Below are 14,705 nucleotides of genomic sequence, written 5' to 3' on the forward strand. Positions count from 1 at the left end.
CAAGTTACTTACCTTTGGTAACAATATATCTGTAAGAAACATTAGTTAGTGATAGATTCCTTACCGCCCCACTCATCCTCCCCGTTCAGCAAACTGATTTCTAGGGTTAAGGTCATCCCTTTTAGGGCCCTGGTTTCAATGCACCAGTGGTCAGTATCTTGCATAGCTCTGCGTTCCTTGCGCTGAAAGTCGTGTACTGAACTGACGTTGGTGCGCTTGGGTGCGTCTAAGTAGCTCCAGCGACCTCATCTCGGCGACTACAACGTCAACGACGTATGCGGAGCCGCACAACGACGCCTATCGACGCGCAGGGGTACTGCTGACGAAAACTTTCTGGATCCAGTCTGACGCCTGTGGGTAATTCTAAGGTAAGGAATCTATCACTAACTAATGTTTCTTACAGATATATCGTTAACGAAGGTAAGTAACTTGTTCTTTTCTGCAAATGGGATGATGCTTTCTAACATACTTTCACTGAATCTTATTAAAAATGTGTCCCCCTCAATGGCATCAAACAATGTAAAATGTTCATGTTCATGTTCATCCATGCTCTTTTTACTGGCTTGTCTAGAACCCATCATCTGTCTGCTTGGGACTTACATCATTTCCTTCACTCCTGTATGTTTTATTCTAGTTTTGAACCTTAGATAATTCAAATGTCATAATTGTATTTTATTGTCAGTTATTGACCTTTCGCTGGATTATGAGCCATTTCTCATTCTTTATACCAGTAGCTATTTTTTATAGTAACATATAAATTAAAACTGGAGAAAGCAGAAGATGGCTTTGTCTAGGTTTGTTAACTGTGGCTTACTGTCTTACAGATAAACCTGGCCAGTGTCCAGTTTCGTCTTCAAAATGTCCATCTCCTCCACCACCTCCAAAGTGCAAGCAAGACAGCGACTGCCCAGGGGCACAAAAGTGCTGCACCCCAGACTGCACCCAGGAATGCACAACCATCACCAAAGGTAACAAGTAAATACCATATACAGGATTCAGATCTCAAAGCATTCCCTGCATGAGAAACCCCAGTCATTCCAGGCAGCTCCATCTGATAAGCAGCGAAGGTGCAGACCGAGCTAGGATCTCAGGATAGGGTACAAACAAAATTAGTTTATTTTCATTGCTTGCTGAACAGTAAATATAGGCACATTTGCAGAAGGACACACATGCTGGGGCACAATTGTTTTGTCCGGTTTCTGTGTGAATAGAATGTGGCCAAGCGTATTTGACATCCCGTCCGGTGCTCTCTATGTACTTATCCCTCATCGGGCCGGGGCTAGGACATCATTCAGTGGTTATTGCAGTTGCCTTTTGGATTAGCTTTTGCCTGATGTATCATCACACATGGCAACATACAGAAAGGAAAATTATACTTTTGAAACGTATGACCATAACAGTATCGCTTATTTAACAAAATACATCTTTAATCTATATACATTTTTGTCAAAGAATCAACAATTAGACCTTGATGCTGCTCAAATAAATCAAGATTGTAGACTTTACTAAGTTACACATATATGTAATGTTAAAACCAAGTATTGCTCCTTCCGCTCTCCACGCCCTTCGGAAGAGGATCGCTCGCGCCAGCGGAGCACGCCGGACCTTGAAATCTAAACATAACAGTTCAATAAGACCATCACTCAGGGGGTAAATCCAAGGGTAGTTGTATTGATATCCAGTAACGCGTTTCGACTGTCTTGCTCACATGCTGGATGCGAGTTACATCACAGAATACATACAGAACCTTCAAAATAAAAGGCGGACATCAGAAGGCTGTAAGCCACATGCAAACATGGCATCCATATTGAAATGTGTAATTACATGAAATCCAAATGCAAATTGCTTCATAATATAAACATGTATAATATACATACTGTACATATTTCTTGTTCCTAATTTTCTATGCAAATATAAATATTGATATTTACCCTTGTATTTACCCCCTAAGTGATCGTCTTATTGAGCTGTGACTTTTGGCTATATGTAATGTTGTAGCATCCGGCACCCTTTTGGAATTTGAATAGGTGATTTGATGATGTTTTTTTCTTTGCTGTCTCTATGCTTTTACATTCTAATTAAATTCAGATACATTGGCTTGACAAGATATATTTTTTTGTAGATGATTGACCAGTCCATGCCCACTTATACAGTATTAGAGTATCTTTCAAAGATTCACATGCTTGAATCATTCCCCCTCTGTAAAAAGTTCATTCGGGTCGGGGACAATCGATATTTGCCCGGCGGTATTGCCTCTGTGACCCTCTAGTTATTTAAATCAATGAAGAGGCAGGCGCTGGAGACTGGAAAGCAGGAAACAAGGTTTTTTTATTCTCTCCGGAGGAGAACACAACGAAACGGACAGAAGGTATCGTTCTGAGGTGCTCTAACTGTATTTCTGAGGCCTGGCCTCTTATATCCACATTTATGACTTTATTGCAGATTACACATACATGTTTAAAGCTTTGATGTGCGGAAAAGACATTCTCGGAACTCCCCTTTGGGCCCGTTCCCACACACATTTACAGTTAAAGTCCCCACCCTAGTCACAACAGGTGATGAGCATCGCGCAGCTGGATAATCCGCCGATTCACGGAATGTGGGGAGTCTGATCGGATCTCATGGGGTGGGGGGGCTTTGATCAACCCGGGGATTCTTTGATGGGGGAAGCTTTCTATTGTACGGGGAGGGGCAAGGATGGTATCGGCAGAGCTGGGTGTCGGCTTGGGAACGGGGAGGACAAAACGGGCTCACGGGGAAAAAAGGGGGTTCGCATCTAAGGGCCGGAGATCATGAAAGGAAAGCAGGGAGGTGTCGCGCTGGGAACAGGATGAGGGCCGGGGGCAGAGCAGCGCCGAAGAGGGGTTTATGACTCAAGGCAGGTGCAAGCAGGGGGTGGTCAGCGTGCAGGCGTAGAGAAGGCAAAGGGCTATGTCAGGGGCCAGCGGCATGCAAAAGGGTTTGTTCTGACCGGGGCATCTTAAAATGGCGAGCGCACGACAAAAGTGTGGCATCAGGGGAAGAGGCAAGATGGCGCAGATAATGTTCACCAAAACGCACTAATTTTCCACAGTCCCTCCTTTAACATATTCAAGACATCTTGCTGGTTCATTTTCTACTCTGGTCTATTGTGGTGGGCATGAGAAAGAAACCGGTAGGAACCCTAGAAAAAGAGTTTGTAAACAATACATTTTGAGGTTTCTAGTTTTAGGAGGTGCACCTATTTGATAAACTTTGATAAATTTGTTCAGCAGGAAAGTCATAGGAATGAAATACAAAAAACGGCGAGCAGCAAGTACATATCATAACGTGAACTGGCAGGTTAATACATATTTCAGATTCGGTTTGGAGCAGGATCAATACAATGGCGGCTGGGAGAGAAATGAGGCAAAAAAACGGTGATTGAGGATGTCAAATGTTCGAAGTTTTACGAGTTCTCATTGTTCTTTGTGGTCTTTCGTTGGCGCTGTTGAGCACCGGCGGTGGAGCTACAAGTCCAGCTCTGTTCTAAGTTCTGCGTTGCAGGGCACGACCCTTTCCTCGCGTTTCTGGTCGGAAAGGTCCTTTTCGCCCTGTGTCCTTTGAGGTGATTGTCAGAAAGTTCCGATGGAAGAAGAGCGTTCAAAACAGTCCATAGGGTAGGTCAGAGGAAAAAGGGGGATGGAGCAAGGCCAAATTAGGAACAAACTAGGGGAACGAGAGACTTCAAATAGGCGGGCGTGTGACGGAATTCAGAGAGCGGGGACTTGTCGACAGGCACTGGACGTCGAGCAGGGGCATCAGGTCGACCCTTTCTTTTCACGCTGTCGAAAACAGTGCCTCGTCCTGCAGCTCTTTTCAGTCGTGGTCTCGCCTTGACTAATGTCGCAGGTGTCCCTTAGTCTGCAGTCGGGCCTCGTGCTCCCACATCCGGTCCTTCTCTCCTCCAACAGCAGTACCCTTAAACAAGTTTGAAAAGACAGTCTTTTAGAAAATTTGCGGATGAAGATAATCAAAAAGTCTATTTCTCTCCCAGCTCCAGGTAAAGAATGAAAAAAGTCCGTTACATTTAATGTTCACAACCGGCATATGAATGACCGGTGGCGGACCTGTTGGATTTACTAAGACTTTCCTTCATAATCATTTATTACAGGCATGACAGTTCATCTGATGGTAACCCACCTCCGGGAGACAAATCTGGCAAAGATATGCCGTTCTCTAGAGTTTCACATTTACAAAAGGGTACAGTGAGTCGTCAACATGGTACTACACAGGTATTTTGCTGAGAGACGAACATGGCTAAACATTTCCTTTCTATCGGTGCATCCTGTTTTTCACCTACTGCGGGGTTCATTTTGATGATTTCTTTACCTTGGTCTAGTCTGTTAACCTTGTAAAACATCATTCTGGGTCCTACGTAACCTTTTACAGCCCGGTTACTTTAACTAGGAAGGACAGGGGTTTTATGGGAAACAACCAGGGACATAGACAGGGGAGGTAACGGGGGTGATCGTTCTTCTGGGTTGGGTATTGCGACGATTCGGGGAGGGGAGGGTCGCGTATTCTGAGGTCCTTGTTTTATACTATAGGAGCCGTTGACATGTAGTTCCCTTATTTCGGGCCAGATTAGGGAACCTCTGTCGTCTTACCTGTCCTTTCCCTTACGGCCCAACCTGGGTTCATTGACTTCTAGCGGAAAAGGAGAGGTAATGACGTGGCCTCAGGGTGATTGTATTTAAAGACAAACGTTTGTGCAAATACTGACGGTATTTGAAGCCAATTAGGTGGGGTGCTAGGGGTGGCAATCTGCCAATTTCGGGGCTAACCACTCGGGAGAGTGGTAGTGCAAAAATAGAGAGAGAGAGAGAGAGAGAGAGAGAGAGAGAGAGAGAGAGAGAGAGAGAGAGAGAGAGAGAGAGAGAGGGGGAGAGAGAGAGAGAGAGAGAGAGAGAGAGAGAGAGTGCAACGGCAGGCTAAATAGTGCACGTGCAACGGAGAGGGCGGCAGTGCATTCAAGAAAGGCTATTTAGTGCATTACACAGTAAAGGGTATTCACGAGTCCACGGTAGAATCTTGTAATCATGCAGTTTGAGCATTAGGCAGGGTAGAGGGGACGTGCTTTGAGAAAAGGAAAGAAGAAAAAGGAGGTACCATTTTGTCGCACTTTCTCGCATTCTCGGTCCTTTGACCAGTTGGGTCAACGCCTCAGTCACACACACACACACATTCCCTCACAGTTTCGCATCATACGTGACATGGGTTCATTCTTCCGGTCTGGTTTAAGGGTGGTCACTTTTTATCGGGTTGTGCTAATTTTTCGGGCTTGTTCGATACGTGAGTAGTTTGCAGGCGTGCTTGGGCACCACCCTGCGGCGCTAGTCCGTTTCGTGTATTTAGACATGGCAAGGTCTCAGATCTTCGCCACACCTCGGCTGTAATTTCTGACGTAACCTGCAGAGGGAGGAAAAGAGGGGGGGGTGGGGGAGACAGCATTCGCGCGCATTCAAATACATGGATTCATAAGTCCTTTACTTACCTCTTACTCGTCTTTTCCTCCTTGGGGCAGGGTCCCCGGGGATATGGTTTTCGGAGTCGGGGGGGTAGTGTGTTCATGTAGGGCGTGTGCGGGGAAACATAAAAAGGAAACCAGAGGGGCCTAGTGCGAGGTATCTAGTCAAAGGATATATCTCACTATCGGGATCCTTAAACCTCTTTCAACGCCGTGGCGTTCTAAAGTTCTTCGGTTCTTGGGTCCCTGCTACTTTGGAACGTTGTGCTTTACAATATTTACATTATTTCATTTTACCCTCCTTTTACATTCCCTCGTTTACACCATTCGTTTTACCCATCCTTGGAAGTCACGGTCTTCCTCTACGCGAAAGTTCATGAGTCAGTCGCGTATTTTTAAGACGGAGTGTCGTGTTGTCGATCCGATCCGTCCTCCAGGGCTGGGCAACCATCTTCCTTTAACCTTAAAGAGAGAGCAGAGTAGGGTGCACAGAAAAAGAACTTTCCTACCCATCCCATATTGTTTTAAAATAAAGCATGCAATACCCGTCCATAGTTTCAAAGACTTTATTTTGCAAATTCATTTCAGCATATGGTTTAGGAGGGTGTGGTCGTACTTGGTCGGTCGTGGCAATGGCTAAAGTGCGTACAGTGGGGGGGGTGTCGTTGGCAACAGTAAAAACATCGGAAAGTTTTACTCATTCATTTGTGAGAGACTAAAACGTCTATTAATTGGCTGGGGGTTCGGGGGCATATATTTTCATAATTTAGAAACATAATCATAACAGTCGTAATCAGATTTCTTATATGCATACCGTACGTATGCATCGTAAATGAGGTTTACATCAGTTATAAAAATATAATACACTGTATATTCGTAATCAACATTTGTAACGGGGATCTTTTCATACTGTTCGTCGAGTGAGCTCTCCTTGTCTTTTCTAGCCAAGTGTACAAAGGATCACAAAAATCTCAGAACATCAAGTTTATATTAGTGCGAAGGAACACCACGAGGTGTTCGTAAGTTCCGATTGATACCAGCGCCATTTTGGGCGGGGCCGGCACAGTCCGGAAGCAGCATCAGGGGGAAATGTTTCCATTACTGGCAGTTTGGACCAGAGTCCTTTTCGGCAGTTCTAGAATTCACGCTAACAGAAGGTGTGGCAATGTCATGTTTGTTTCGTTGGCGATCGAAGCAGCCGTCCCTTACCGGAAACCTGCAAAGGCCGAAGGCTCCGCCGGGGACCTTTGTATGATCTTCAAGGCTGCGAAGATGCTGTCGGAGATGGGGGCTCGTGCTCCATGGGACAAATGTTCGAGTTGTATGGCTGGCCAGAGTTACTCTAGTGGCCGGGGCCCGCCTTCCAGCGGATCCAGACGCCATTTTGAGGCCCTACAGGGGCCACTCTCGTCGAGTTTGCAAGAATGGAAGAGACCCTTCGGAGTGAAAGGAAGAGGTCCCTGTTTTGTGAGAGCGGGACGTTCAGCTGGGGTGCAGCTGTGATGCCCTCACCTGGGGGGGGGCAAGGGAGACTCGTTCACATCGTCTCCTTCTCCCGGTGCACTCCATGCCGCTCCTTTTCATCGCCCCGCATGAAGGCCTCTCCACATCCGGTGTTCCCCGAGTGCCACCATTGTACGTTCGGTGCTGCGCAAATACTGGGGTGCCACCATTGTGTGTTCGGTGCTGCGCAAGTACTGGGGTGCCACCATGGTGTGTCCGGTGCTGTGGAAGTATGGGCACCATCGCCTGACTGGGGGTGTTCGGCGCCGGCTGGGGGCTGGGAAACCTCCTACCGGTGGAGGTGGGAGAGGCTCGTCCGCGTCGCCTCTCCCTCCCAGCCCAACTTGGACAGATTGTTGTGGAGGTACGTGCAGGACATCCCGCCGTCCAGGACTGCTACGGCTGTGACGGAAGAGAAAAGGAAGAGGTGCCTCGTTCTCCTTTTGACATGTGGCGGGACTACCTTAGTCTTTCCAGGCCCGTTGCGGCCGGCCAAGGAGACATGTGGCGGGACTACCTGCAAATGCCCAGGCTGCGGGCTCCTGCCTCTCCTCCGGCTCCCCCATACGTTAAGATTTCCTGACCAAGAGTTGGCGGCGGGGCTCGCCTTATATGGGTTGCCGTTGGTTGGGCGTAGCCGTAACCCTGCCCTACTTTGGAAGGTTCCAGAATGGGGGGGGGGGCGAATGTTCTGTTTGACTTTCATTTTCTACAGTTTATCGTTATTATTCCTTGTTTGTTGTGTTAAATTAAAAGTTCAAGTTTATTAATGGTCTACGGATTTTGTTTTATCATTTCTTCCTTTCCAGGTTGCTTTTATGCTAAGTTTCTGCTAACAGGGGTCGAGTAACACGGAAACACGTGTAGAGGGATGACGCAGATTTGTACATTACGTACACACGAACTCAGACGGGGGACAGTACAAGTACGACATACAAAGACCCAAGACAAATATAAAAACAGTTATTGGTCATAATTATCTCTTTCCGTCTGTGAATTTTAAACGAGGCTGGGTTCCCGTCTTGACATTGCCCGACCTAGGAGAACTTGATCATGCCGCTGAGATTTTCCTGGCGAAATCTGTGCCATCGGGCATAATCAAACGTGGTGGTTCTGTCTGGTCTGTCTATGTAAGTCGAGTTCTCCTCTGTCTCGCGCCTTTTCTCGTACTGTCGGTCTGTCGTTCTTGTCGGCCCTTTGCCTTTACTCACGCTCAGTAGAGTCGGGCATTGGGCTTTCCAGTGTCCGACATACCTACAAAAAGCGCATTGGTCTGACCCTAAGTCTGGTCGTCCTTTGTATAGTGTCGGGGGATAAGTTGTGGGTAGCGGTGTCCTGGGGTTGTCCTGTCGGTATATTTCCCTACTTGGTTTATCCTCGTCTTTTCTCTGTCGTTTCGTAGCCTCTCTGCGCCACATACCGAGACTGTCGAGCATAATTGGCGTCGTCTTATTATTTCGAAGGGCTATTTCTAACGTTTCTATTTTATCAAGGTCAAAGGATCCTGCCAGTGGCCACTGTTTGTCTTGGCTATCTTCGGTATACCTGTGCCATAATTTATTATAAGCTATGGTGACTAACCCATAGTTTATGAACATGTCCTTATTAGGGGTGCCTTCTAGTGGAGCCATATGGTCCACCTCTAACACCCGGTCCGGGCTAAACAGGCTATTTATCAATGGGGAGAAGACAGACATGACGGCTCGTAACGAGGGACTAAAAAGTCAGCACTGCCTATCTTATCACTAGGTGCAAAGACTAGACAGAATATTTCTATTCTACGTTGTTTGCAGGCAGTGAATACCTCATGGAACCAAAAAAAACAAAAGACCAACAAAATAACAATGGGGAGAATGAGTAGGACCGCAAAGATCTGCGTTACCTACCCTTTTCACTATCTGCAAAAAGGATGGTCTCTTCCCTGCTTGCAGACAGAGAATCTCCAGGAAACAATAGTTTGTGAACAACAGTTCAGTTTCAAGCAATTATTGAGTGGGGGAGAAAAAGAACAAGCACGGCTGCTACCCTACTTATCCTCCACTGCTTGCAAAGGGAGAGAGAGCCTGTTGCTTCTCCGTTTGTAGACAGTGAATCTCTAAATAAAAATAAACAAGGCAATACTAGTATTTTTGACAATCAAGCAATCAAAACAAATTCTTTCGCAATTTGTCGTGGCAACACGACCTTACCCGGACCATGTGGACAGTTTCTTGTCTTCCGAATCCAGCGCCCGATCGTCCTCTTTTTCTCGTATTTCTCACGGCACTCCTGATGGTTCCCAGTCAGGACCGTAGATCACTCGAGAGAGGTCTGTTCGGAACTAGTGAAGTTCGGATGATCGGCTGCCAGACGAGGGTCTATTGGGCAAGAGCTCTCCCGATCGTTGCAGTCGTTCACTCTGTCGTCGGGACCTCTCCCACTGGATCCACGAGTCGCTGATGGGCCCCACGCTTGGGACGCCAATTGTAAAAAGTTCATTCGGGTCGGGGACAATCGATATTTGCCCGGCGGTATTGCCTCTGTGACCCTCTAGTTATTTAAATCAATGAAGAGGCAGGCGCTGGAGACTGGAAAGCAGGAAACAAGGTTTTTTTATTCTCTCCGGAGGAGAACACAACGAAACGGACAGAAGGTATCGTTCTGAGGTGCTCTAACTGTATTTCTGAGGCCTGGCCTCTTATATCCACATTTATGACTTTATTGCAGATTACACATACATGTTTAAAGCTTTGATGTGCGGAAAAGACATTCTCGGAACTCCCCTTTGGGCCCGTTCCCACACACATTTACAGTTAAAGTCCCCACCCTAGTCACAACAGGTGATGAGCATCGCGCAGCTGGATAATCCGCCGATTCACGGAATGTGGGGAGTCTGATCGGATCTCATGGGGTGGGGGGGGCTTTGATCAACCCGGGGATTCTTTGATGGGGGAAGCTTTCTATTGTACGGGGAGGGGCAAGGATGGTATCGGCAGAGCTGGGTGTCGGCTTGGGAACGGGGAGGACAAAACGGGCTCACGGGGAAAAAAGGGGGTTCGCATCTAAGGGCCGGAGATCATGAAAGGAAAGCAGGGAGGTGTCGCGCTGGGAACAGGATGAGGGCCGGGGGCAGAGCAGCGCCGAAGAGGGGTTTATGACTCAAGGCAGGTGCAAGCAGGGGGTGGTCAGCGTGCAGGCGTAGAGAAGGCAAAGGGCTATGTCAGGGGCCAGCGGCATGCAAAAGGGTTTGTTCTGACCGGGGCATCTTAAAATGGCGAGCGCACGACAAAAGTGTGGCATCAGGGGAAGAGGCAAGATGGCGCAGATAATGTTCACCAAAACGCACTAATTTTCCACACCTCGTCGAAGTTGGAGTCCCACAGTACCATAATCAAGCAGTAATACAAACTATCATAGGCTAGATTGGCCCTAGGCCACGAATGTAATAGACTATCAATGTCTGTTTTTTTTAAAAGTACCAACCTTGAACACTAACAAGTCAGCTGCTCGCACCCTCTACACTCCCAAGAAAGGCTTAGTCCCTCAGATTTTCACAGCACGTCGTGTGTGAAGAGAGTCTCCCTGAGCTCTGCTCAGTTTTTCTAATTTCAAAACTTGTTCTTCTGCTTATTTATTTATTTATTTAGTTAGTTGCTTATATAGCGCAGGACTCGACCCCCGTAGGGGTATCTCTGCGTTTGGTTCAACTAACGTGCAAAAGACTGAGCTATAGGAAGGCATATGTGACTATGCTGTAAGGAACAGGTGTGTCTTAAGTGTTCTCCTAAATTTAAGATAGTCTGTGGTTTGTCTCAGGCCAGGAGGAAGTTTATTCCACAGGGTTGGGCCCATATAAGATAGGGCTCGCCCACCCTGTCGTGCCTTTCTAACCGAAGGAATCTGTAACAATAGTTGGCCGCTGGAACGAAGAAGACGTTCCGGGTTGTAGATGTTAAATATTTCAGCCAAATATTGAGGGCCAGAGCCAAATAGACTTTTATGTATGGTACAGCAGATCTTAAACTTAACCCGTTGATAAATGGGCAGCCAGTGGAGTCTATCAAGGAGGGGGAGAGAAGGTGTTCTAGGGGGAAGATTTAAGACCAATCTTGTCGCGGTATTCTGGGCCACTTGCAGTCTGCTGAATACCTCTTCATTAGCGTGTGGAAAAGTAAATTTTGCCATGTTCTGTGTCCCTACGCTTCATCCATCATATGTTATGTGTGCATGATCAATATGCATATGTTATTCCCCATGTCCGATTAAAAACGCAATTACAGTTGTGTCCACCTCTAGTATGCTAGTTTCCAGTCCTCGTGAATACTACGAATATCAGGCCTATGTAAAGCTACGTTGCCACGTTTCTCAGTGTGCACGTTATTCCATTATAAAGTCCCCGTTTCCAGGCCTCAAAAGGGCCCGGACATCAGATTCAGCTCCTGTCTCCTGAAAGCCTCGCTGAGGAGCGATACAGCCCCCACCTGTATCCTCGACCCTTCACTTACTTCCTGCCTCGCAGTGCCCGGTGCAGCCCGGCTCTGCCTCTGAGTCTGCCAAGAGTATGTTATAGTTCCAGCTATCAGTTCAGTCCTCCTTCCCTGCATTCCTAAGCTACTGAACTGCATCAATAGTTTCCGTCATTGTCTAGCCTTCTCGTCTCCATGTTAGAGAAATACTGTATTTAATGGTCATTTAGTATTCTTCATCACGCACTACATGTAGAATAATGCATGGTCCAGTCTTAGAGTCAAGTTAGCTTTTCCCCTCATGACTTCTAGTTTATATCAATATGTTCCCTAAACATCAGATACTAGATAGGGTTTAGGTACATGTCGCTCCGACCCTCCAGACTCTAGTCTCTGCTCCTAGCACAGAGTTCGTAGCCCCCAGCTTCTCCTAGTAACACGTCATTGCCAGTTTTCGCGCACCATTAGGTTAGAGGTCCCGGCTCCTTAGGTAGCCCCCTCCTATGTTTCCGCCCATTCATGACATATTCTGTTACGTTTGCATCACATGTCTATGTATACTCCCAGTTACACCTACTTTTACTGTTATCTCTCGCGACTGCTACGCGTCACGCCTTCTGCTCCACCCACTGTTACGCCTACTGCAATGTAATGCTATGTGTTTGCGCTATGTATATAAGTTGATGTATTGTTATTAAAAGTTAGCGCGCTCATTCCAGATCAAGCCCCGGCAGCTGCTGGGCCCCGGTTGTCCTGCCGGGCCCTGTTACCCCCGTTCTATGCAGGTTGTCCTGATCCTGTCCTTATGCTGTAATAAACCTGCAGAAACTCCTACTACCTCGAATCTTGACTCTTATTCTATTGAGCTATCTGTTATTCATTCATTCATTCAAAAATAGATCCGGTATTATTTATTTATATACCACATAATGGCGCCCGAATAGGGACTTGCCCTTTCCCCACGCGTCGGTGAAGCCACGCCGACCCCCTGACCCTCTGCAGTCGTGACGGAACCATACCGTGCACTGGCAGATATTTCTGCTCCAAGTATCCCTCAGGCCCACGGAGGAGACGGAGGAGGCGGTCCAGCATCCAAGCGAGACGGTGGAGGAACGCGGCGAGTCCCGACCAGAGCCCAAGCCGAGAGTCCAAGGTCCGAGGTATCCGGAGGCCCACCCGTAACTGAAGTCCGAAGTTCGTCGTCCGTCGTCCAGTCCAGTCCGAGGCCTTCCGTTCCGTGCTGCCCGGTGAGTACCATTGCTGGGGTAGTATCTAGACAGGACCAATCTAAATTGACTCCTGGTCCGTGGGTTGGTGGTGCCCAGACTCACAAACGAAGTGTTCACCTAGGTGGATACGGGTCTTGATGCGTCCCTTTATGGGACCGGTATGTTCCGTACTGTTACAGCAGTGCATCCAGTAACTCTAGTCTGTTCCGTTCTCGAGAAATTCTGTTCTGTTTCTGTTCTCAGTATTTCAGGTAATATTCTGCTCGAACTGTTATTTATAATGTTCTTTATGTATTTTAATGTTGTGGTATGAGTGTGATGTGATTTCGTGTTTTTATTGTGTATTGTATTGTGTCCAGATTACAGTTCAGTCATGCCTATATTTTCCAAGTTACGTCAGTTAAAAACTAGAAAGGGTTTATTAGAAGAAGCAGTTCCTGTCCCGCCCAGGGACAGTCCAGGTCACTTTATGTATCAGAAACATGGCATAAGCGCCATATTGTATCTAGATTTATGGGTAGAGTATACCAAACAGTTAGAAGAAAAGTATAGATGGCCCGTATCGGGTACATGGGATGCCGAATGTATCATGCGAGTAGAAGAAGCATTATGGAAAAAGAAAGCCAGACAGTCACAGAAAGATGCCATCGAGTTATGGCGTAAAGAAGCGCATAGAAGAACTGAAAAGGAAGTCAGAAAGTCAGAGTTAAGTAGAGAATCCCAGGAACGAGCCCAAGAAAGAGAATTAATCGAGATAGGTGAACAAGTCAAAGCCGAACAGTCAGACAGACAGAGGCATGCCCTCATTAAGGGTATGTATCCTCTTCTTGCTGAAGGCTTGCCAAAAGCGACCCCGGAGGCATCCAGTAATTTTCCGCCACCATTAGTTCCGACCAAGCTACGTCACAAACCGACCGCAGCTGATATTTTTATTTCGTCCTATCTGGACGACACAGTCCCAGAATATGCAAATCCTGTTCGCGCTCCGCCAGTCCCTGTAAATCAGGCACTTCCCGCTCCTCCAGACACCGGAGTACCTGTTACGGTACCCCCGGTCCAGCCACCATTTCAACTTCCCGCTCCGCCACGAAGAATGTCCGTCGATGATTCCAGTTTAGGGGCCGCAGGAGGAGGTCCTCCTCAAACCCCGCCGCCACACAAGCGTTTAACGTTAGCCGAGTTACATGCACAAGCATCACAGCGTACGCCCAGATATCAGTCTGTTGCAGAAATAAGAAAATCCCTTGCCGAATGTTGCTATGATCCAGTCCCAGGCGAGGATAATATGGTTTTATATTCATTCCGCGTAAGAAAGGTGGCCGAGTATCTAGTCACCTTGCCGAATATGAAAGAAGATCTAGACAGAATATATCGTTTCATCCGTACAGGGGATGATCCAGAAAGTATTGGCGAGATTATGTCTCAAAGGAAAGCCGAGATTCAGCTCATGATATTAAAGTTCCTGATCAATTGTCTAATAAGAGAACAAGATTACCCGTCTAAAGATTCTGCCGAAATGAGAATCCTGACAAGGTGGAGTGATAATATAGCCGAGGGTAAGCACAAGACCGTCGGTGCCATGGAGAGTATGTACAAGAAAATTCGTAAAGAAATAATAAGGTTACACGACCAGCGTAAAGCAGCACAAGTAAGCGAGAAAGAAAGTATCTCTGATCCTGAAGAGGAAGACGAGAATTCCGCCAGAATAGCGTATGTAGGAAAATCTAGATTTCCAGATCGCCATTTACGTCTAGAACACAAGTCTATTTTTCATCATCTAGCACCAGAACAAGGTTCCCTAGAACAAGTATTTCAAGCTACCGATCACATTCTGAAATCACGAGTTGGTTACAGTGAGTTAAGTACCATGCATGAACAAGAACTAGCCCGATCAGCAGTCCGATGGATTACTGACTCTACCACTTTTCCAGACGAAATAGTGGCACAAATGTTTCTGAAATTGCCCCCAGCCGAGCAGCGACTGGTGGGTATGTATATGATTCAGCACCTAATTACTCTGTATGAGGGTCAACATACTGA

At 46.9% G+C, this 14,705-nt stretch overlaps 1 protein-coding gene across 2 annotated transcripts in view; it reads left to right on the forward strand.

The window, feature by feature from the left end:
• Positions 1-14,705, forward strand: part of LOC144762020 (uncharacterized) — a 604,519-nt gene that overhangs the window by 390,296 nt on the left and 199,518 nt on the right. For both annotated transcript variants that reach the window (XM_078647186.1, XM_078647185.1), the window contains exon 4: positions 825-968. In XM_078647186.1, the coding sequence (XP_078503312.1) occupies positions 825-968 (144 nt within the window). The remainder of the gene's footprint in view (positions 1-824; positions 969-14,705) is intronic.

The sequence above is a fragment of the Lissotriton helveticus genome, chromosome 6 (assembly GCF_964261635.1).
Source record: "Lissotriton helveticus chromosome 6, aLisHel1.1, whole genome shotgun sequence".
NCBI classification, from domain to species: domain Eukaryota; kingdom Metazoa; phylum Chordata; class Amphibia; order Caudata; family Salamandridae; genus Lissotriton; species Lissotriton helveticus.